This window comes from Bolinopsis microptera, chromosome 6 (assembly GCF_026151205.1).
Source record: "Bolinopsis microptera isolate Bmic1 chromosome 6, MBARI_Bmic_1.0, whole genome shotgun sequence".
In the NCBI taxonomy this organism is placed as follows: Eukaryota; Metazoa; Ctenophora; class Tentaculata; order Lobata; family Bolinopsidae; genus Bolinopsis; species Bolinopsis microptera.
The window spans coordinates 2812858-2836458 of record NC_087077.1 but is presented as its reverse complement, the minus strand read 5'-3'; the positions used below and the strand labels follow the sequence as shown (position 1 = coordinate 2836458).

General features: G+C 38.4%; 1 protein-coding gene across 1 annotated transcript; it reads left to right on the top strand.

The window, feature by feature from the left end:
* Positions 1 to 7006: 7006 nt before the first annotated feature.
* Positions 7007 to 18905, top strand: LOC134816664 (GPI mannosyltransferase 3-like). The gene is made up of 8 exons (XM_063825617.1): positions 7007 to 7115; positions 10131 to 10241; positions 10804 to 10905; positions 15237 to 15318; positions 15615 to 15699; positions 17161 to 17247; positions 17422 to 17513; positions 17672 to 18905. Exons 1-8 carry the CDS (start codon positions 7110 to 7112, stop codon positions 18592 to 18594), a joined length of 1488 nt encoding a protein of 495 aa, XP_063681687.1. The 5' UTR covers positions 7007 to 7109; the 3' UTR covers positions 18595 to 18905.
* The last annotated feature ends 4696 nt before the right edge of the window (positions 18906 to 23601 follow it).

The window sequence follows — 23601 nt, the reverse complement described above, 5'->3', positions numbered from 1 at the left end:
TTATAAACATGCAATAATGAGCATGTCTGCTTATGTCTAGTAGGCAATCTAACTTAGTCCTTGCAACTTGTCCATCACTTTTAAAAAGTCAGACAGCTGCAGAAACTTACAGAAAAGTGTCCAAAATAATTAAATTTATTAAATAATTAAATGTATCACGTGATGCCTGTTGGCACCATTGGAATTTTGATCATCTTCGGTTTTCAGATGAAGTAGTTGAAAAAGGGTATGTCATGAGCGCGATTATTTCAGTTGATTTGTTTGCACCTCGGATAAGGACATCATAGTTCATACCTATTACCTATAATATATATAATGTAATTAAACAGTTAATAGGATCAGAAGTTGCACCGTGTTACATGCAGGTGACACAATGATTGTACTTAGCAGACATCATATTATAGTGCCAACAATGAAGACAACAACAATACCCCTTAGGTGGTAAGTGTACTTAGTGTACTATATGATTGTACTTTTATATTATATAGTTATTATTCAATCCTGCCAATGAACTTATTTACATTGGCGTCAAAGAAAAATGCACACATTCGCAGGAGAAACTGCTATATTCCGGGATGGTTCCTCTGCCAAAATACCCCAAATGATGGAATGGCCCACAACTGATCATTTTTGACACTTCGATAGGTGCATGAAATAACAGGGTGTGGTCTAAAATATCGATCGCAATAATTTCCCAGAAATCAATCACTTCAAAATGAACTACGTCACAATTCGTTTGGCTTATTGGATATTTCCGGATTGCATATGTGTTTTATCAGTGGAAAAATACAAGAAATGAGCTCAAGTAATGTCACGGGATACCTGAAATATCAAACGGTTTTATAATTACAAATTAAGATAAGATTAAAGTCCCATGTACACGTCGTAACAAACAAAATAAAGATGTAATAAGACTCAAAAAAAATTAGAATCTTATCTTGTAAACGATGAGAGATAAATAATAATTTATTAATATGATATTGTATTTGGACATGAAGGGAATAAATGATACTTTCAACTCTTACATCTTCAGCCTAAAATTATAAAATTGTAATTTTTACACCAGTTTGAAAAACATTAATCTCACGAATCAGTTTAACTTATTTATTAAAATTGTTAGCAAATTTGCAGTATGATAATACTCTGAGTTCCATGGTTCTACGTTTTAGCGTTGTCTAGTACAAAAGTTACATGTTGACACATTGACACTGTGAAAATTATGCATTTAATTTTGAAGCCATCATCAGCCGAATAATAATCAGTGCCGCAAATCTGTTTGACAACGATTCATATGGTTCAGAATTCGGTGTTAACTTTCATTTCTACAATTTCATTTACTTCCTTTTTTATATTTACTATCAAAATTGCTGTCAAAAAATCTGTAGGAATTTCCATCTACCCAACCCACGTACTACAAAATACTTTTTCCATATTTGTCACACAAAATGAAATCGATTAAATTTAATATCATATTAACGCCAACAAGGTGAGGGTCAATAAAGTTAAAAAATTAAATTTAGAGCATACTCAAGACTGTTGTATGCACGTAAGGAGGGGTAATCCATTATTAATTATAATGATGTTCATAATGAGTCAGCCTTTCAACCAACCTTTCAATCTACCGATGAAGACTCGTATACGTTACGACGAAAGAATAATAATAGAAGGATATTTACAGAAGGATCAAAATAAAGGCTTACAAAAGGAGTATAAAAGTATGATATAACTGTGCAATAATACAATATTCAAATTCGATGAGTCTTTTTCCAGTCTGAATACATCACAATCTTTTGTTGCCCACTCATCACTCATGAACGGATAAGCTCTACTATAGGAGGTACGTTTGTTTATCTACGCAATACGCATGGGAGGTTTTGATAACTTTGTTCCGATTGTATGTTTCGATTAAAAGTTTGCTTGAAAATTCGATCGCGAAAAGACAATTTATCAATTTACTTTGCACGGTTGAACAAGAGCTTGCCGTCAATCTTAGCAAAAGTGGGGTATCTCAATTTGTGGAGCATGCCCTAGTCCGTTTAAATTTCTGAATTGTTATATTTTCAGACACTGGATCCACTTGATGGCTCCCTGAAAAAAAAAACCGTATCATGATATATTGATGTGGCAACAATTGTGTCCTCAAAATGGTAATCTCGCTTACCTTATTGAACCTTATTTGAACGGACATTAATTGAACACTGGAAGTCGTAGGGTTCATCTTAATGTCCGTTAAAATAAAGTCTGTCCGTTTAAGGTCTGTCCAAGTTAAAGTCCGTTGTATTTTTTTCCAACATTATTTCACAGCGAACTCAGATCATGTCTAGGATATGACAACTGAACATTGCACGTTGGACTTGTTATTGCTAGGTGATGTCTAAGTGTATCCTGCACTCTGCAGAACTGTTATCGCAACGCCATAATGTGTGGAGAGAGTGGAGAGTGGAGAAAGTGGAGATAGTGGAGAAAGTGGAGAGTGTGGAGATAGTGGAGATAGTGGAGATAGTGTAGATAGTGGAAAAGTGGAGAAAGTGGAGATAGTTGAGATAGTGGAGATAGTGTAGAGAGTGGAGAAAGTGGAGAAAGTGGAGAGTAGAGAGAGTGGAGAGTGGAGAAAGTTGAGAGAGTGGAAAGTGGAGATAGTGGAGATAGTGGAGATAGTGGAGAAAGTGGAGAGTGGAGAGAGTGAAGAGTGGAGAGTGGAGAGAGTAGAGAGAGTGGAGAGAGTGGAGAGAGTGGAGAGAGTGGAGAGAGTGGAGAGTGAAGATAGTGGAGAGAGTGGAGATAGTGGAGAAAGTGGAGACTGGAGAGTAGAGAGAGTAGAGAGAGTGGAGAGTGGAGAAAGTGGAGGGAGTGGAGAGTGGAGATAGTGGAGATAGTGGAGATAGTGGAGATAGCGGAGAGAGTGGAGAGAGTGGACAGAGAGGAAAGAGTGGATATACTGGAGAGTGGAAAAAGTGAAGATAGTAGAAAGTGGAGATAGTGGAGATAGTGGAGCTATTGTGGAGATAGCGGAGAAAGTGGAAATAGTGGAGATAGTGGAAAAAGTGGAGAGAGTGGAGAAAGAAGAAAGGGTGGATATACTGGAGAGTGGAAAAAGTGAAGATAGTAGAAAGTGGAGATAGTGGAGATAATGGAGAAAGTGGAGAGTATAAGCGGAGAGTTTTTAGCATAATAATCGCCTTGTAAAAATAATGTTTCCTCCCTAGGAGAAAAATTAGTTAGCTAGGTAGTACTTGTATCACGTGGTGACCCCACGGTCGCTTCACTATAGCGTCTTCACTATAGCGTCTTCACTGTAGCGTCTTTGACGCTACAGGGGGAGCCGCACTTCGTGCGCGGCGGGTCATACAACGTATGACAAGGTAGTACGCCATCGATAGTGAGCCGCGCGTGCCGACTGTAGGATGGTTTTTAGCGCTAATTTCGGCCACCATGGCAACACAAAATTCTTGAAAGTTGTTTATGTTATGTAGATTTATAAATATAACCTACAAGGACGCACGCCGAGTTGGAATCGTCGACGGTCCTCCGTCCTGGCCTGAATATTTGAAACAAATATTTAACGAGTATTACCCAATACGTATTGCATATTGAGTAACCTTCCTTTGATAAAATTTTAACAAAAATTGGTTAGCTTATTTTTAGATTTACAAGAAAACAGTAAAACTGTTCAAAAAATTTAAAGCATATCCAACCATTATATTAAACATTATGTTACAACTAAAAGCAACGTATTTTGCCCTATTTTCATCACCATTATAGCTTTATCGATCAACTGACAACTCCGCAATGTTGCTCTAACCAGAGCCCTCTCGCTTGCAGTAGCGCGCGTCACGCAGTACGCGTAGGCACATGGCTATGTGAATCCGCAATGCAATATCCACCAAATTTTTTTTGGACAGTTGTAAAAGCCCTACCGGAAAGTCGTCCCAAAATTTCAAAATTATCTCATTCAAGAAACTAAACCGAAGATATATAACAAAATAAAACAATAAAAATCAGCGAATTTCGTCAAATTACGTTGACCATTGTTGTTTAGTTGTTGATGGATGTTACTCGTCTAAATTTCTTCGAAGTAGCGCGCGCCGCTTTCTTCTAGAAATGTTCTCTACAATGGTCAATCATGGTTGATGGTCAGGTCTGGCCCGGCGCGCGCTACGTCGTAGCAGTAGTTGCCATCGGGCCATAATAATAATATTTCGAGAAGAAAGCGGCGCGCGCTACTTCGAAAAAATTTAGACGAGTAACATCCGTAAACAAATTACGCAACTTTTACACATGCTTTTGCTCCAAAAGCCGCGCACCATCAAATATGGCACCTTGGCGAAACTCACTGATCATTCCAAAAATATATAACAAATTTGGTACTGTGAAAATTATCACAGTCTCTAAAAAAATGGTACAAACATTTTTTTAAAATCCGAGCAAGTTTATGTTTATCGTGCACCACCGAATATGTAAATTAGGGATATTGTAGTTTTTTACCCAAAAAACTCTACAATGACCTAGCTGGGGACCTCAGGCTATTATATTTATGCTCATAATCATATGGAATATAATAGAGATAAGGCGGAATGACAGGCTGAGCGCCATGCCGCCATCTAGTAACCCTTCACGGATGTTGGATTTGTGCATAAAATGTGTATTACTATATACTAACTATAATGAAATAAAATAGTAATTTTAATAATTAAATAGCTTCACCAACTCACTATTGCAAAGAAATTTTCTTGCTTTCCCATAGAAAAGAGCAAGCAATTTGAATACTGGGATATCTCTTATACAACAGATATGGGAGTCTATTTGGGCATGTAGAGGATTAATTCTACCGAAACTACAAATTTACATACCAATTTCGGAAACCTTAATAAAGACTCTGGAGGTTTAGTCACAGTTGTTTTGCTATTAAATCCTTGTTCAATTTTCTGCGTTAGTTAGTTTTCAATATAAATTATTGACCCACCCACAATATGGGGCCATAATTATTTTAATAACACGTTACATTGATGGAAATTAAATTTATATTATTGTTACGAGTCACCGACATCTAAATTTTTATTACAGGAAATAAAAGGCTTACCCTGATAAATGATCTATCCCTCTTCCAAGCTAATTAAAATGATGAAGAGACATTTTATGATCGTTTTTCTGTTTCTGTTGACAGCTTGTCACGTCATCGATTGTGTACAAATCTCATGTTCAAGAAAAAGTCAAAAGTTTAAATGTCATGGAATTGGCAAATTTTCTAATACAATCGAAGTCTGTGATTTAGGCCATCAAATCTGTCAATATAAAGACAGTATAAAACCTATCTGTATGGAGAAAGCAGTAGATGCTGTAATATGTAACAGCACCGATAAAATCAGTTGTGTTTGTGACTACAACAACAATTGGATTCCCTTCTTGTGCGTGTGCTGACAGAGGTACACTAAAACAATTAACACTATATAGCTGGTTGGGTATTTCAGCTGGTATCGCACTTTCGCTGATATGTGCTGGCATTTTCATCTATCGCTTTTTATTGAGACGAAAGAAGAGACTTGATAGATCTCCAGCACCTTCAGATGAGGATGGTGAATCCCCTCCGCCATCTTATGAAGCTGCTGTTGGACTTACTGATGATTGAAGTTCTTGCAATCACTGAACAAAAGTATATTTCAGTGAGGTGGACTGTATTTTAATATATTATGAAATTACAATAGGTAAAGTTGTATGTTATATCAATGAAAAGTGGTATAGATTAAAGGATTGTGATTTCTGAGGCGTGGAACATAATTTTTCTACACAAAGATGGCACTCAAAAGATTAAGGTAACTGTCACCAATAGCAATGGATGTGTTAATGAGGACAAAACTGAGTTCATTCATTTTTATATCGCAAGATGAAGTGAAAAGGGTGAACATTAACAAATAAAGAACCCTGGAGGAAAGCGGTATCTCTTGGATCACGACTCTGCAGTACGGTTGACATACAACACTGCTGCATACACTGTTCCCACTTAAGAACTTATCACAAACTCATGATTGTACTACAGATAGGAAAGATTTTCGGCATTTTTAACCACTTGATGTAACTTTTCAATTATTATCTTAACTTATAAATTTTTGATCAGATGGAATTTATATTTAATAATTTAATTTGTAGTTTATTTGATATTGATATTGCTGAACAAAGTTAACTCCTGAGATTATTTAAAAATCTATTTTTTAACAAAGAGACATAGAGTATAAACGACTATGTTTGCACATAAATATCTATCCAATCCAGAATTCAAGGGGGGAAGGGTGAGTGTGTAATCCTCATGATCTGCACTCTCCGACAACTATTATATGCCAAGTTACACCACTCTCAGAGAGGATTGCTGAATCCAGATGAGAAATGTTTGGACACGTTCTCAGAAGTGATTGTGCTTCTCCACCATAATCAGTTCTACACATAGCTATTGTGTCAAAATTACACTAGCGTAATCATTTGGAAACCCCCCTCTCTCTCCCCCCTCCCCCCCCTTGGCTGATTACATAATATGTGGATGACTCCTTATGTTATAATAACATTTTAATTTTTTTCCCTAGACTAGAATAATACCACTTCCAATTAAAAATATTCAAATGGATAAAATAGTGATAAAATATAGCAATCGATCGGATATCCGGACTTAAAGTAAGTCAGTTTATATCACATCAAAAATAATCATCCTTACCAGAAACACAGCAAATTGTAAAACACTCAAAACACAATATAATACGACAACAAAACCGATCAAAATTTGCTCTCAAAACTGCTTTGAGAGCAACTATAACAACATATATAACAACAGATTATATTTTCTTATTATTATGTACTAATCGGTAATCACACTGATTATAAAATCGCGTGGAGTTTTAAGCAAATCTAATTGCATGTATAATACGACACCAGTTATTGCACTTGGCTGCGCCTTGCATTATATGCAGTTAGATTAGCGTATATAAGTAACTTAACCTAACAATATTTCATTCTTAGTTTATGGATGGAATCTCAAAAGTGCTATCATACGCAATGCGAAACATCGCCAGGGGTTTGGAGTTACTGTGATCAGGAATACTATCATTGTGAAGATAGCAGGTATTATGAAGGTGAATTAAGATGCTATTATTATGGATATAGTTCTAGTTCAGGCTATATATATTGCTCAACCTCTGATGTCTGCACTCAAAGTGGGCATGGCCAAGCTATGTGCTTGTCAGGTTATGAACCACCTGGAATGAGCCATATGACAATGGTCATCATAGCTATTGCTGCTGTCGTCATGTTTGTTATTTGTTGCATCTGTTGCATCTGTTGCTGCAAAAAGTGCTGTTGCCAGAAACAAAGGAACCAGGGGAGAGTTATCAACGCACAACCAGTCACATATAATAACCAGCCCACTGCAACTGGAACTGCAATGTCAATCACAAGTCCTCCTGGTCAACAGTTTCCTCCTGGTCAACAGTTTCCTCCTGGTCAACAGTTTCCTCCTGTTCAACAGTTTCCTCCTGGTCAACAGTTTCCTCCTGGTCAACAGTTTCCCCCTGGTCAACAGTTTCCTCCTGGTCAACAGTTTCCTCCTGGTCAACAGTTTCCTCCTGGTCAACAGTTTCCTCCTGGCCAACAGTTTCCTCCTGGTCAACAGTTTCCCCCTGGTCAACAGTTTCCTCCTGGCCAACAGTTTCCTCCTGGCCAACAGTTTCCTCCTGGTCAACAGTTACCCCCTGGACAAGTTAGCAACCAATCGGCTGGTCAATACCCTCCACCTCAGTACCAACCTGCCCAATGTCGTCCAGAAGGAGCTCAATACCCCCCTGTTCAATACCCTCCTGTTCAATACCCACCTACTGCTACAAGTGCTGCGTATCCACCTCCTCTTCAAGATTCATCTCCTCACCCTCCTCCTTACACCGCTCAGCCTCCGGAGAATCCTTACATAAAACACTGAAGGAAATTCTGAGAAAATCTTAAAGCAGATAAAAAGCAAAAAGTTTTTTATGAGGAAGAACGTCCGAACTAAAATATGGTTCATTTCAGTAATTTTAAAATCGCATGAAAAAAGTTAATATACTAATTCAGTGTCTTTCATCTGCTCTTTTACTTATTTATCATAATAAAGTTATAACTGATTTATATTAAACATAAAGGTGGGTTCATAATTATTGGTGTGTTTGAAACTATATTAGATCTTTAGATTGACTATGACACACTACTTCAATATTTTACATTGAATTGATCATCATCTAAAGCTCAAATCCCTTCATTGGCTCAAGGTGAAGGAGAGGGTTGAGTTTAAGTTATGTTTACTGATTTTCAAAGCAGTCAATGGTGTTGCTTCTGCATATCTGTGTGATCTGGTAACATTTGTTAGTTCGAGTAGCAGAAGAACTTCCTCCTTACACCTACCTGTTGGGTCTACAAGATCGCACCCAAGAGCGTTTCAGACTGTTGCTCCGAAAATCTGGAACCAACTACCAATTGAAATTAAGACTTGTTCTGATGTTGATCTGTTCAAAACATTATTAAAAACTCACCTGTTTAAGAAAAGTTATGGCATGAGCGATTAATTGACAGTATAACTTTATGTCATTTGCTTAAACTGTTTAGGATGCAACCTAATGTCATGATCTTTTTGAACTCATTAGCAATTAGACTGATAGCTCGCTTCATAAGCATGTCATCTTCGTTCCAAAACTTGTTATGTCCTATGCATACACTCGACTCCTTGATAGTTATCTTGATCTAGTATCCTTGTTTCACACAATATTAGAGCATAAGTTTTGTGGTTTATCCACTGGGCTTAGAGTTTGTGTTCAAGCTACAAAATTTTATTATTATTATTTTAAGTATATAATGTACAATATTAATAATATTGAACATCCATCATATCTTATTATTAAGAGATCAACTATAATTTGTTAGAGTTTGGAGAATATTTGATTTACATTTTACATGTACATGATTTTCTGAAAGAGTAAAGTGAAATTGTGATGATTCAAAAATGTTGATCCTGGCCAAATGTTTTGTTTTTGATGGCTGATCGAAGTTGATTATTGGACGCTCTATTGTAATTTACCAACAAGGGGTCGTTCACATATTACGTAATCAATATTTTAGCAAGTTTTACCCCCCTCCCCCCTTCCGTAATCAACCGTAATCAAGACCCAACCCCCCCTCTTGACAGCAATATTACGTAATCATGGCCTGACCCCCCCCTTTACTTTTTTCCTAGAAAACACTTTTCTCTACGTTTCAATTTTCATGCTACCCTGATCATGCTATCATGATGAGCCGAAATCATTGTTATGATATCCGGCCAAGCACCTTCTAAACTACTTACTATTATAGCCGGATATTCGATCAATTTCTAAATTTTATCACTATCAGAGTGAAATTGAGTGGAATTTGAAATAAAATATTGTCAAATTGTTATTATTCTAGAGGGTAAAAAAAAAATTTTGATTACGTAATCAACGACCGAACCCCCCCCCCCCCCCCCCCCCGTTATCAACCGTAAGCATTTGGAAACCCCTCCTCCCCCTCGGCTGATTACGTAATATGTGAACGACCCCCAACAGATTGTTTGAACAATGAACAAGTGTATTTGAGCATTTGGTAAACGGGCTACAGGATTTATTAAACTCTTAAATTTTCTACTGATTGAGTTATTAAATTATTAATTTTTTATAACTAATTGATAAAATTATGTTTTAAGTACTGAAAGAAAATATTTAAATAAATTTGAATTGTATAATATATTATATAATATTCTTTTTTCGTAAGTTGAATAGTTTTAAAATTGCTTGAATTATAGAGAATAGAAAGAACTAGGTTCAAATAAAAAATTGACAATCAATTGGTTTATTAAAAAAAGGAATTGCACGACACCTGAATTGCTTTTAGCTTCTGAATGAATTATAGAACAACTTTTTTTAAATGTGTGACATTTCTATCTTCCAATAGATATTTTCTTCTCAACTCAAATACATGATTATAGGTTTTGACCGCTTCACTACCCCTAGCTACTACCCTTAGTAACCGCCTCACTACCCCTAGCTACTACCCTTAGTAACCGCCTCACTACCCCTAGCTACTACCCTTAGTAACCGCCTCACTACCTCTAGCAAGCTCCAGGAATGCGAGTTCTGTTCGTGACGGCTCTGCTAGTCCGGCTAGCAAGTGTGTTCGTGGTACAGACCTCTTACGTTCCAGACGAGACGTGGCAGTGCACTGAGGTTTGTGTTACTGTTACTGTTACTGTTACTGTTACTGTTACTGTTACTGTTACTGTTACTGTTGCTGTTGCTGTTGCTGTTGCTGTTACTGTTACTGTTACTGTTACTGTTACTGTTACTGTTACTGTTACTGTACTACTGTTACTGTTTCTGTTACTGTTACTGTTACTGTTACTGTTACTGTTACTGTTACTGTTACTGTTGCTGTTACTGTTACTGTTACTGTTACTGTTACTGTTACTGTTACTGTTACTGTTACTGTTACTGTTACTATTGGTGTTACTGTTACTTACACTCGTATAGTACGTAAGTAATAACTTCTGACACAGAGCTTGCAAATATAACGAGCGGGTTTATTGCACGACAGTGGGGGGGGGGGGGGGGCAGTGGAGTGATATTAATGTATTATCTTATCACAAGTCTGCAGAATTAAAGCAGACTCGTGTACTGGACATATCAGTCAGCACGCTACACCCTAGTGAGCTGTTACGTGAGTAAAGGTCAGTTGCTATGAAATACCGTCTTTCTACAGAGCCTACCATTATTATCTCTGTTTTTGCAGGTGGCACACAAGCTGGTGTTTGGGAGTGGACATCTGACGTGGGAATGGCAGGAGGGACTCAGATCTTATCTTCACCCTCTACTCTTTTCTCTTCCTTTACTGGTAAGTTAGGGAGGGACTCAGATCTTATCTTCACCCTCTACTCTTCTCTCTTCCTTTACTGGTAAGTTAGGGAGGGACTCAGATCTTATCTTCACCCTCTACTCTTCTCTCTTCCTTTACTGATGAGTTAGGGAGGGACTCAGATCTTATCTTCACCCTCTACTCTTCTCTCTTCCTTTACTGGTAAGTTAGGGAGGGACTCAGATCTTATCTTCACCCTCTACTCTTCTCTCTTCCTTTACTGATGAGTTAGGGAGGGACTCAGATCTTATCTTCACCCTCTACTCTTCTCTCTTCCTTTACTGGTAAGTTAGGGAGGGACTCAGATCTTATCTTCACCCTCTACTCTTCTCTCTTCCTTTACTGATGAGTTAGGGAGGGACTCAGATCTTATGTTCACCCTCTACTCTTCTCTCTTCCTTTACTGGTAAGTTAGAGAGGGACTCAGATCTTATCTTCACCCTCTACTCTTCTCTCTTCCTTTACTGATGAGTTAGGGAGGGACTCAGATCTTATCTTCACCCTCTACTCTTCTCTCTTCCTTTACTGGTAAGTTAGAGAGGGACTCAGATCTTATCTTCACCCTCTACTCTTCTCTCTTCCTTTACTGGTAAGTTAGGGAGGGATCAGATCTTATCTTCACCCTCTACTCTTCTCTCTTCCTTTACTGGTAAGTTAGGGAGGGACTCAGATCTTATCTTCACCCTCTACTCTTCTCTCTTCCTTTACTGGTAAGTTAGAGAGGGACCAGATCTTATCTTCACCCTCTACTCTTCTCTCTTCCTTTACTGGTAAGTTAGAGAGGGACCAGATCTTATCTTCACCCTCTACTCTTCTCTCTTCCTTTACTGGTAAGTTAGGGAGGGACTCAGATCTTATCTTCACCCTCTACTCTTCTCTCTTCCTTTACTGGTAAGTTAGGGAGGGACTCAGATCTTATCTTCACCCTCTACTCTTCTCTCTTCCTTTACTGGTAAGTTAGAGAGGGACCAGATCTTATCTTCACCCTCTACTCTTCTCTCTTCCTTTACTGGTAAGTTAGGGAGGGATCAGATCTTATCTTCGCCCTCTACTCTTCTCTCTTCCTTTACTGGTAAGTTAGGGAGGGATCAGATCTTATCTTCACCCTCTACTCTTCTCTCTACCTTTACTGGTAAGTTATGGAGGGACTCAGATCTTATCTTCACCCTCTACTCTTCTCTCTTCCTTTACTGGTAAGTTAGGGAGGGACTCAGATCTTATCTTCACCCTCTACTCTTCTCTCTTCCTTTACTGGTAAGTTAGAGAGGGACTCAGATCTTATCTTCACCCTCTACTCTTCTCTCTTCCTTTACTGGTAAATTAGGGAGGGACTCAGATCTTATCTTCACCCTCTACTCTTCTCTCTTCCTTTACTGGTAAGTTAGGGAGGGACTCAGATCTTATCTTCGTCCCATTTCTTCATTCCTGTTGTCACCTAGTCTAGGGAGTCAACTTAGGATTCTGTTGGATCGACGCGACATAACACATCTGTGTAACATCTCCTCGGTTGAATCAGCGTGATAGAGGGTTAAGGAAGGTTGGGTTAGGGTACCTCTTCTGCACAAATCTACATCGTAGTGCACTGTAAAACCATTACATACATACATAGTACTACATACATAGTATAACTGTAGTACTATATTTTCTCTTTTTCTTAACTATTTTATTGGCTCCACAGTCTGCTTTACATTTTATGAAAAGCTTTAGTTTTATGAAACATTGAACTATCCCCGGGCTTTTCTAACCCCTCCCTCTACATTATATCTATTTTCCGGTCGGATAGTCTGAATGCACAGACCGTTTACCGCGTTACAAGCACTCACAGGCTAGCCTTGGCTAGTTTGCCCGCTTATTTGCTGTTAATAACTTGATAGCAGTGTTGATAATCTTTAGCTAAACACGAATACAAGATAGCAGCGCATCACATTCCACCTCGGCCTCTTACAAAACCCGCATCACGTACATCACGTACATCACGTACATCTCGTACATCACGTACATCACGTACATCACGTACATCACGTACATAACGCACTGTTCTAAGAATTTCTTTGCTTCATTAAAGTGTGTAGAGCTCTCTCGTATGTTTCAACTCATAATCTGAAATTCGAGAAGATACAACCTTAACCCCATGTAATGTCATATGTAATGTAATATAATGTATAACGCAAGCCCTCCACAGACCTTCCCACCTCTATAGTACGTAGTAATACTACTATGTAACGTAGTATGTAGGTAGTTACATACTACTGATTAATTGAGTGGACTAAAAATGTGTGACATGCAGTTCTAAGTGGATAGAATATGCCAAGTCATGGGCTATACACTCAGTTAGTGATAGTTCACATATTAAGCAAGCCATTTCTGGCCATTTTAGACTCCCTCCTCCCTCTGTAAACCACTTTACACAAATTACACCAGCGTTTACTTTGTTAAGCTTGATCATTATCTTTAGCTTCCAAGGGCTAACTTATAGCGACTCCAGCAGTCTTGTAACCGACATATTATTATAATGCCAAGTTGCCATGCAAGTCAGGGCAGATTAATGTTGTGGGATTAAGTTATAATGTTAACTGTTACTGTCTAGCCTTATCAACTCAACTGCTTAGTATAGACAAAAGAGATGTATTATATAATACGCCAAATTAGTAATGAGCTGCTCTGGTTTCCTAGAAGATTATCAACTGATAATTGTAGGAGTATTTTATTTTTTTTACGTATCAGCTGAAATTTGTGGACCAACAATTTATAATTTCATGATAATGACGTCGTAATGTACCAATCACCAGTGCGAATTGTTAACACGTGATATTTACATGCATTTAATTGTTCTTCAATATCTTATCATGATCCCCGCATGAAGGAGCCATGATAAGGGGCGATAACGAAGAAGAGAAAATATGTGCCTTGTTCAAGAAACGCAGTAACTTGGGCTAGTTATATATTTCACTAAAAATGATAAAACTTGGAATTTTGAAACTCTAAATTACTTGCTGGTATTTTCAACATGTTTCAATGATTCTACACATTATCTTCCAAACGTTTCGATCATAACGCACACTGATGATTATCGTACACTGCTGTGATGTAAATACATCAACTAATTATCTGAGGAAACATTTTGACCTGCCTAATTACCTAGTTGCCTAATGAACTAATTACCTGCCTAGTGCCTACACACATTCTCCAAATAATATTCATCAATACATTCCCCCATCATTACCTATTATCGTATCACAACCGACTGTTCCTTGATTTAAGCAGTTTAGCCAGGTTGTCTAATTTTACCAAAACCCATAATTGGTTATAATACAGGGTGGGCCAAAAGTCAGTACCCATACGTTGGCCTTTATAGCTCAGTCACTGAGTGCCCAATTTAAATACTTCCTTCTGGTATGACTTAGTACCACCACTGGTTCGAGGAATTTGTCAACTCGAAAAATATTCGTGTTCATTTTTTTCAAATGGAGGTTCATTTTCACATTTATTTGATAGTTTGGATAGCCGGATCAAGCTAAATGTTATTGAATTGTGTTTGGCCATTCGAATTACGTTTGTCCTGAAAGAATTAGAACTGTAGCTTCTCAGATGACCGAGATATGAAGCATAACGAGTTTATTCATTACGTGTGATCAGGTGATTGGTTTACCTAATCACGTGATAAGGTGACCCTGTTAACTACCCCGTTAAACATTATGGAAATTGTTAAGGGTGCCCAATTAAGGTGTTGTGTCACGGTGTCACATAATCACCCAGTCAATTTTGTTAACGAGATACAGAAACTGCTTGATAACTTCGTCATTTCTAATCCGTTTTGCCTCATGTTTTCAGATCATATGCAACATTTGATAATCTACCGTCTCTGAAAAAATTAGGCGTTCAGCATGTTCAGAGAAAACAGTATAGGTGTTTTAATATTGAATGGGCGTGGTCTAAAATATTCTAATTTTCAAATTTTGACGACGGAATCCTCGAACCAGTAAGTACAGTATGCCATCTGCAAAGCAACGGAGTAATAGCTTAGTGGACCGCTGCCAGTATCTCCCTTACCCAAACAGTAAAGGGGGTAAATACTATAAAAGTAGAGGGGTATAATAGTATAGGGGGTACAATAGTATAGGAGATAAAAGGGCGATGGTCGTGCTTGCCAGCACTGTGATGTGTATATATCAGTTTCTTATTAGCATTCTAGTAAACTAATTGATAAATACTTAGTAACTCCTCTTCTTCAGGAAGTGAGGTTATTAAGGTAACTACATTTACCAAGGTTACCAAGGTTACAAGTTACTAAGGTTACGTATTTTCTTCAGGTACTCAAGTTACTAAGGTTCGACTCAGCTGCACTTGTCATTCTGGTACCTCGACTTTTTCAAGCTCTGCTCTGTTTTGCGGGTAATTGTATTTAGGCAAACATTTTTAATCATTTATCAATTAGACATTTTAGGTACATAAAACTATAAAATGTAGCCTTTTTAAGAGTTTATTCTATTTTCATAACACCGGGCTCGAATACGATGTCAGTGGAAATTTGTTAAGTACGTCACTTTTAGAATTGTATTATATTGTAAAAAGAAATTTATGACAATGAAACTGATGACAAGTTTTAAATTCTTTATAATATTATGTTCTAAAGATTAAATCATGATATTATGATCTTATTGAATCTGACCTCCCTTATCATTGAGCAGGTGACGTGTTGTTGTACCGACTAGTGGTCAAGTTATACGGACACTCCCAAGCTACCTACTCCGTCATAATGCAACTCTCATCCTGGTGAGGGAATATTTAATTAGGACTGATTAGAACTAATTAGGACTAATTTACTAAATTAGTAATTTAGTTATCATCTTCTTTTTTATTGATTTGTTAAATAATTACCTGTGATGTACGAGCACTTGTTCACGAGGTCGCTGACACACATTTTGTGCTATTTTATGAGATCCATTGTACAGGACTCGGGGAGAACTAATTATTGTACAATTGGTAATGATATAAATGAACAAGTCACACTGGTTGTAGGGTAGACTTTTTCTAAAGTGGAGCTGTGGAGTTCGTCTTCATTGGTATTTGTAGACCTACTCACTTTCAACTTCCAAGCAATTCTTAACGTAGGTTTGACTACTATCAGATTGACACCGTAACCATCACAACTTCCTCATTATTTCTACATTTATAAGCCGAGCAAAGTGATTAGATGTCTGACATCGCAGATGTGCATAACAATTAACATCTAAAGATCTAATCGCTTACTTGAAACGTTTTGGCAAAATCAAGCGCGTTCGCGTAACGCGTGATACCATAATGGTGATGCCGTTCACGCGCACATACGTACGACCTCATGTTATAGATCTTTGAGGGGGTCTGTAGTCCCCCCGCATAGTATGTTTGTGTTTCACTGATTTGTAAACTGAAGACGTAAATAATAATATTATGTGCACTTAAATTAGATTCTTATCGTGTATTTTAACAGGTGATACCCGTACTATACAATATCTTTTTGAAATATAACATCTTCGATGAGTTGTGAAGCAACTCGGCGCGTGCGTTAATAGGCTATAAAACACACTTTTTTATATGACCAGGTGGAAAACAGAAAGTACGGGACATTTTGCAGATTAAAGGGATAAGTCGCAATGAAACTACCGGACCACGATGTATGGGGACTTACCACCCCATGGCAACATTAAAATATATCGACTCTGTTACATCGTTTCCTGTTAATATAAAACTCCGTTACAAATTGAACGATGAACTTGGATCTGGCAATACTACAACTTAGTTCAATAAAATATGATAAAGTAATGTATAAAAGTCTGATAGAATATAGAAAACAAAATAGTATACTGCTTGAAAGCTTAACAATACACTGTGAAAGAGTAGTCAACGTAAATAAAACTGTTCCGATACAAGTACAACTAAAGAAATAGATCACGCTAAATAAAAGGTAATATGCATATTGCATAAGGACACGGAAATCGTCTGTTGCGCGTGATAATCGTGGTTACTGACAATAAAGCAATAAGCACATGTTACTAATGGGCTCATGAAGACCAATTTTTGATTAGATTGTCAAGCATAGCTCGTCACAACATACCGTGAGGTGTAACATTTTCAATCAAGGTCACAAAAAGTAATATCATGGTTTGTTTGGTAATGTTAACGGAAAATATCGATAAACCTGCCTGCTTTTCAAATTCTCCCTGTACTTCTCTATTTATAATGTCTAATTTCCAGGTACCTGTTTTACGTTTCCCCGCGTCCACTCGTCAACAACATTGAAACATTGTTGATAACAGCTACTTTGAACTTATGGCCGACAAGGTTAGATTTTCTTTGTTATTGTCCACAGGGAACTTGATATTTGATCTTGAGTCCTCCACAATCTCCTAGTGGTTGATAATATTGGATATTTGCTTAAATGAATCGTATAAAAACTTTCATAGATCGTTGAAAAAAAATTTTGATACTCACTAAAGATAATGAGAGGAATCTCAGGTACAACGACAAAGTAACCTACCCGGCTGTAATACTGGCGGCTCTCAGTGTGGCTATACGTCCTACTCTGGTCCTTTTCTGGGTCTTTCTAGGTTTGCCATTCTTATAAATATCACTGATATTCATATTCATATTCCAATTAACAGCTATCTCTGGATTTTAACCTCCGATCTTAAACCGGTTCTTTTTTACACTGAAAACAGTTTGTAGGCAAGTTAGAAACACCTCGACTTAACAAACTAAACCTCAGGTGTCCACTACCTGATAAAATGTCCCGAGAGAAGATTCTCCTCGATTATCAAAGCATTTGTCATCGGACTTCCTACTCTTGTTCTAACCACCCTGCTCGACTCCTACATGTACGGAAAATTCACTTTCGTCTTCCAGAACTTCCTCAAGTTCAACATGGCTGGTAGTGAGGTGTACGGGGCACATCCCTGGCATTGGTACCTGTCTCAGGGTGTACCTGCCATTCTTGGCACTCATTCTATTTTCATTGCGGTGGCGTTCATCAAGGAGCGGGACTATCCTAGGCAGTTCTTGGGTGTCGTGCTGGCAACATTGTTCTTCTTCTCGACAATATCCCACAAAGAGTTCCGGTTTGTGCAACACCTGATGCCAATATGCATGGTCTGGGCCGGGCTGGGTTTACATTGGATCAGTCGGCACATTGAAAGGTCCTCTCTTTACACCATCATAATGCTCAACGCCCTCGTTAATATAATTGTAGCCTTTTACATCGGCTTCTTCCACCAGCGCGGTACTATTTCTGTTGTACATGATTTATCGAGCTCAGTTAAATCGGGTGACAGTGTGGTGTTCCTGACACCGTGCCATGCTACTCCCTTCCACTCTCACATTCACAATGCTGAGGTCGACCTCCGGTTTCTGGACTGTTCCCCCGACTTGTCCGGGCTCGAGAGCTACGAGCACGAGGAGAAACAATTTTATCGGGATCCTCAGAGTTGGTGGAAAAAGTTCAGCGGCGAGAAGAAAAGGGTGGCCAAAAGTACTGAGTACGTTGTGGCGTTCGAGGAAAATCTACCGCATCTTCATAAGCTGCTGAAGGATTCAGGTTATAAAGTGGACAGGAAATATTTCTTTGCTCATTTGTTGGTCGACGATAAACTTACTTCTCATTTGTTACTCTACAAGAAAACGTGGGGTGCATGATAGCATGTGGCAATCCTAACTTCTAGTTCTATGCTGTGTGTGCATTTTATTTTTATTTCGATTAGAATTTGTCTCTAATATCTTTTCAAGTGATACCTATTAGGAGTTTGATGATTCCGTGAGTATTTTAAGCGAATGCATGTCTTTTTATTAATATTGTTTGATGTTTTTATTGCTTTACCATGTAAACTTAGCTTATGAAGTCATTTTAAATGTTTTAGTCTGTGATTAACTTTATATACAAATTTTTTGTTCAAATGTGCCAAACCCTGTCTTTCTTCTGTTTTCGATGTTTTGCGTCACCCTTTACTGGGCCGCGCTCAGCCTGTCATTCCGCCGAATCTATATATGTTTATGAACATAATAGCCTGAGGTCCCCAGGTAACGTCACCCTATACTTTACCCATATTGCATATCTTTGTACAATTTACATGTATTATGTATTAACCAGCTCAAAAATTACATAGAAGTTTTACCTGAGGACCCCAGGCTATTATATTTATGTTCATAATCATAAAATAGAGATTTGGAGGAATGACAGGCTAGTGAGCGCCGCCCAGTAAATATAAGAAGTTTAGAACATGAATGATTAATATAAGTGACACGCTTGTTTAAACGCGATTAACGGGTGATACTCTAAAATATCTGTTCCATATATTGTCCAACTCGGCGCGCGTCCTGGTAGGTTGTAAACCTACAAAAACGCGACGACGGGCGCGATATTGCAAGCGCGTCGCGTAAGGGCTTTTGTTAAATTAAAAGTTGAGTGCGCGGCACAGTAACGCATCATATCGCGCTACAAGTTTATAACCGAACCTTGCTCTATCCAGAGCCCTTGCGCTTGCAGTAGCGCGCGCCCGCCTCACAACAACAAACAAGCGCGCCCGAAGTGGCGCGAAAGCACATGGTTAGGTGAAACCGAACCAAGTAGTCAGTAGTGCAAACTTACATAGCCTGTTATGTAATAAACTAGCGCTATAAACCGAAAACCCCTCGGATCGCTGAGTTCCCTTAACTGTTGCTCTAACCAGAGCCCTCTCGCTTGCAGTAGCGCGCGTCACGCAGTACGCGTAGACACATGGCTATGTGAACCTTAACTGGGCGGTGCTCAGCCTGTCATTCCGCCTTACCAAGGGACCTCAGGCTACTATGTTCATAATAGAGATTCGGCGGAATGACAGGCTGAGCGCGGCCCATGGTAAATTCCGTCTAATCTCTATTCGGCGATTATTTGTAGCGCGATGCACTACTGGGTCGCGCCGCGCATCAAATAATTCTTCTCGGTAGGTCGGCGAGATGCACCATTGTGCCTCACCGAGCTGCGACAAGCGTGCTAAATCACTTTACAGTCGATCTTCGAGATTATTCTAAAAGGGCCCCCGACAGTTGAAACCAGCTTGAATCGATGTATTTTCGGCCGCTGATTCCGAATCACCTCCCATGACATAAGGTTAAAATGCTCCCCTGCCGAGATATTTGCGAAAAACTGTCTTTATCACGTGATATGACCGTATAAGGAAGTTGGTCGAATTTCTCGTTAGGGTTAGGGTTTCAGCATATGCTTTTGTTAGGGATTGGGTTAGGGTTAAGGTTGGCATATGATTTCGAATAGTCATTCAGGGCCACCAAGAGAACGTGTTTAAAAAGTCACGTGACAGCTAGTCAAGTGTAGATGGTAGAGTGATTAATCATCATCCGAGCTGCGAAGGATTGACATCGTGAATCAAGGCGATTATGAACATAAATATAATAGCCTGATGTCCCCAGGTAAGGCATAAGGTTCCCTTCACGCATATAAAAAACCGAATACAGAATAGTATATATAGGGATAAGCACGTTTGCGCCGCGCGACAAGTTTGAAAAATTGATTTGCAAGCTATCGACGATATTTTTGTAGATTTATAACTTGACGGTTGTTACTCGTCTAAATTTCTTCGAACGCGAAGTAGCGCGCGCCGCTTTCTTCTCGAAATGTTACGACGGCACGAGCTACGAAGTAGCGCGCGCCGGGCCAAATCATTAACAATGGTCAAGTTTATAACCTACCAGGACGTTGAAAAAAATATTTTACGAGTATCAGCCGTTAACAATATTTCAAATATTGTACCGGCCGGGTACCGTTTATTAATTTTTTTCCCTACTCTTGCCGAAGGCAAAAAGATCGTAGGGAATAAGTAATCGGGTTTGGATATATAAAGTGGCCCGACGGTCCTATGGTGTCGACAAAAGTTTGCTCCTTCGCAATATAGACCACTCCCCTAAAATTATGTGTATTGGAAGGGTCTGTGATGCTGCGCGCGACGCTAGTCATGTATTAATTAATTACAGTGAAGTTCCTCCTTCGCAATGTTATTTTCCGCAATTTTCTGGATTCATTTATTGTTGATGCGCGCGGCACTACATTGGTCAAATAAATTGTCAATTTTTATCATGCGCGAATCCTTCACATAGCCATGTGCCTACGCGTACTGCGTGACGCGCTTGTTTCACAAGGTCGCGCGCTACTGCAAGCGAGAGGGCTCTGGTTAGAGCAACGCGAATCCCACTCATTTATTATTTTTTCCAGTCACACTTTTCACTCGAAAGAATTAATGGTACAAGATACAAATACATCGTAGGGAAAATTGATCGTGCGTGGTTTAACCGCGGCGAAATTCTTGTTTATATTTAAAGTCAAAAAAATTAAGAGTGATTCAAAATTGGTAAACGATAACAAGTGCTGCAGCCAATTGTAGGGGGACAAAACATATAAATTGATTGTGCAGTAATTTAGTATTACAGTAAATACTAAATTTAAGTTGAATCTTGTAGGTTTACAACCTACCAGGACGCACGCCGAGTTGGACTCGTCGACGGTCCAATATATGGAACAGATATTTTACAAGTATCACCCGTTAAGTTGAATCGTGTTCAGAGTCAATTAATTAAGTAAAAGTAAAGTAAAATTTATGAAATTACATTATCACATGTCTTCTTACCAGGCCGCGCTCAGCCTGTCATTCCGCCGAATCTCTATTCTCTTTGTTTATGAACATAATAGCCTGAGGTCCCCAGGTAAATGTTTTCAAAATATGTATGTGAAGAAATATGTAAATATTTCCCCACCAACATTAATTATTTATCAAATACAATATTTAAAAAAATTATCAAAACATTATCTTATTTAAAAATTGAATGACGATTGACAAAGATATAATAATATGGTTAACACTCCTAAACTCCTAAAGGTCATGAAGTGCTTGTTGGATGGGGGTATAAACTGCTTTTTGTTGTGATGTGAATTTGTTATATATTATTGCAAAGGGTTTTATTATTTTTTACCTCAGTTTTTAAAATTTTTACCATTAAAAAAAAAAAATTATATAGGGTCATTGCTATATTACGTGTATATTGTTTAAATAATTTTCTGCAAGAGCCACTTTGGTCTACTTGCCGTGAGGTGTCTCAGCTAAAACAATAATATGGTCAATTTCAAATTTAAATATCACTTCAACAAGTTACTGGGCTGTGCCCAGCCTGTTCGCAGGAGAGGCTAAGTGCAAAGAAACTGCTGCTAACTAGTGAAACAAATTTTTAGTGAAACAAATTTAAAATTTTATCCTTTATTTTACAATCATAATATAATAATATTTATAAGCCTCCGTTTTGAAAGTTTTAAATTTTAATATATTCACATTTCTATTTAAAATTCAATTTAATGTATAAGTCAATAATTGGCCGCCAAAGCCGCGCATCCTTGAAAACAGGATTAAATTGTTTATGATTAACGACAAATAGAAATAAATTTAAAACTATCCGTGGTTTTTTGAAATAAATTATAATCTTACCTAAATCCAAAGCCAGCTTTGTAAAATTTACTATTAGATCATAATATATCGTCAGTTCTAAATATGTACAATGCAACATTTCATTAATCTACATACAAGCGTACTCCAGCCCCTGCACGCATCCGTTCTTATGCGGCGCGGCTCAAGCCGCGCACGCACGTATTATTTTATACTTTTTGCTTTCTAATAAATATCATGTCAATGTGTACGTCTAAATGTTCATATTTTGTGTAAACCGAATCCAATTGAGATTAGTGACAAGGATAAGGACCCAAGTGCCTGTACGGCTTTTTCGGACCCCTGTGGACCACTACTCTTGAAATCGCTCTACAACTATTGAACATTTATAACTGTTATATAATATATAACGTCATTTGACAATTATTATCATTAATCTACATTCTAACTTAAACTGCTGCTCACTGCTGCTCACTGCTGCTCACTGCTGCTCACTGCTACTAACTGCTGCTCACTGCTGCTCACTGCTGCTCACTGCTGCTCACTGCTGCTCACTGCTGAACAGTTAGTAGCAGTGAGCAGCAGTGAGCAGCAGTGAGCAGCAGTTAGCAGCAGTTTCTTTGCACTTAGCCCCTGGCCCTCCTGTGTGTTATTCCGCTCAGCCTGTCATTCCGCCAAATCTTTATGTTTATGAACATGATAGCCTGAGGTCCCCAGGTAATTTAACAAGGAGTGTTATTTTGACACGACACATTTTCTGCCCAAAAAAGGGCCATATTAGTTTCAGTTGTGCAACTGTATAGATTTATTATTATAATTAAATATTATAATCAAATTCCTGAATTCAATCCTCTAGATGGCATGGAAGGCAATATGGATTGTGGGTGTGGAATTGATGTCCAAGCAGTGGCGTAACAAAGGGCCTGCTGACCCCGCTGTGTGGGGGGAGGGGGGGGAGGGATGCGGGGCGCCATCTTAGGGGGGCGCAAAATCGTCGTTTGGATGTGGGACAATTTTGAAAAACTTAACTGAGGTACTAGGAAAACTGTGCGTTTTGCTCTATGAACACGCTTTTTTATTACCTGGGGACCTCAGGCTATTATGTTCATAAACGAATAGAGATTCGGCGGAATGACAGGCTGAGCGCGGCCCAGTAAGCTTTTTTAAAGATTTTACTGGCGTATCCTTTAAAATCATCTAATTGGTTCAATTTTAGGGAGGG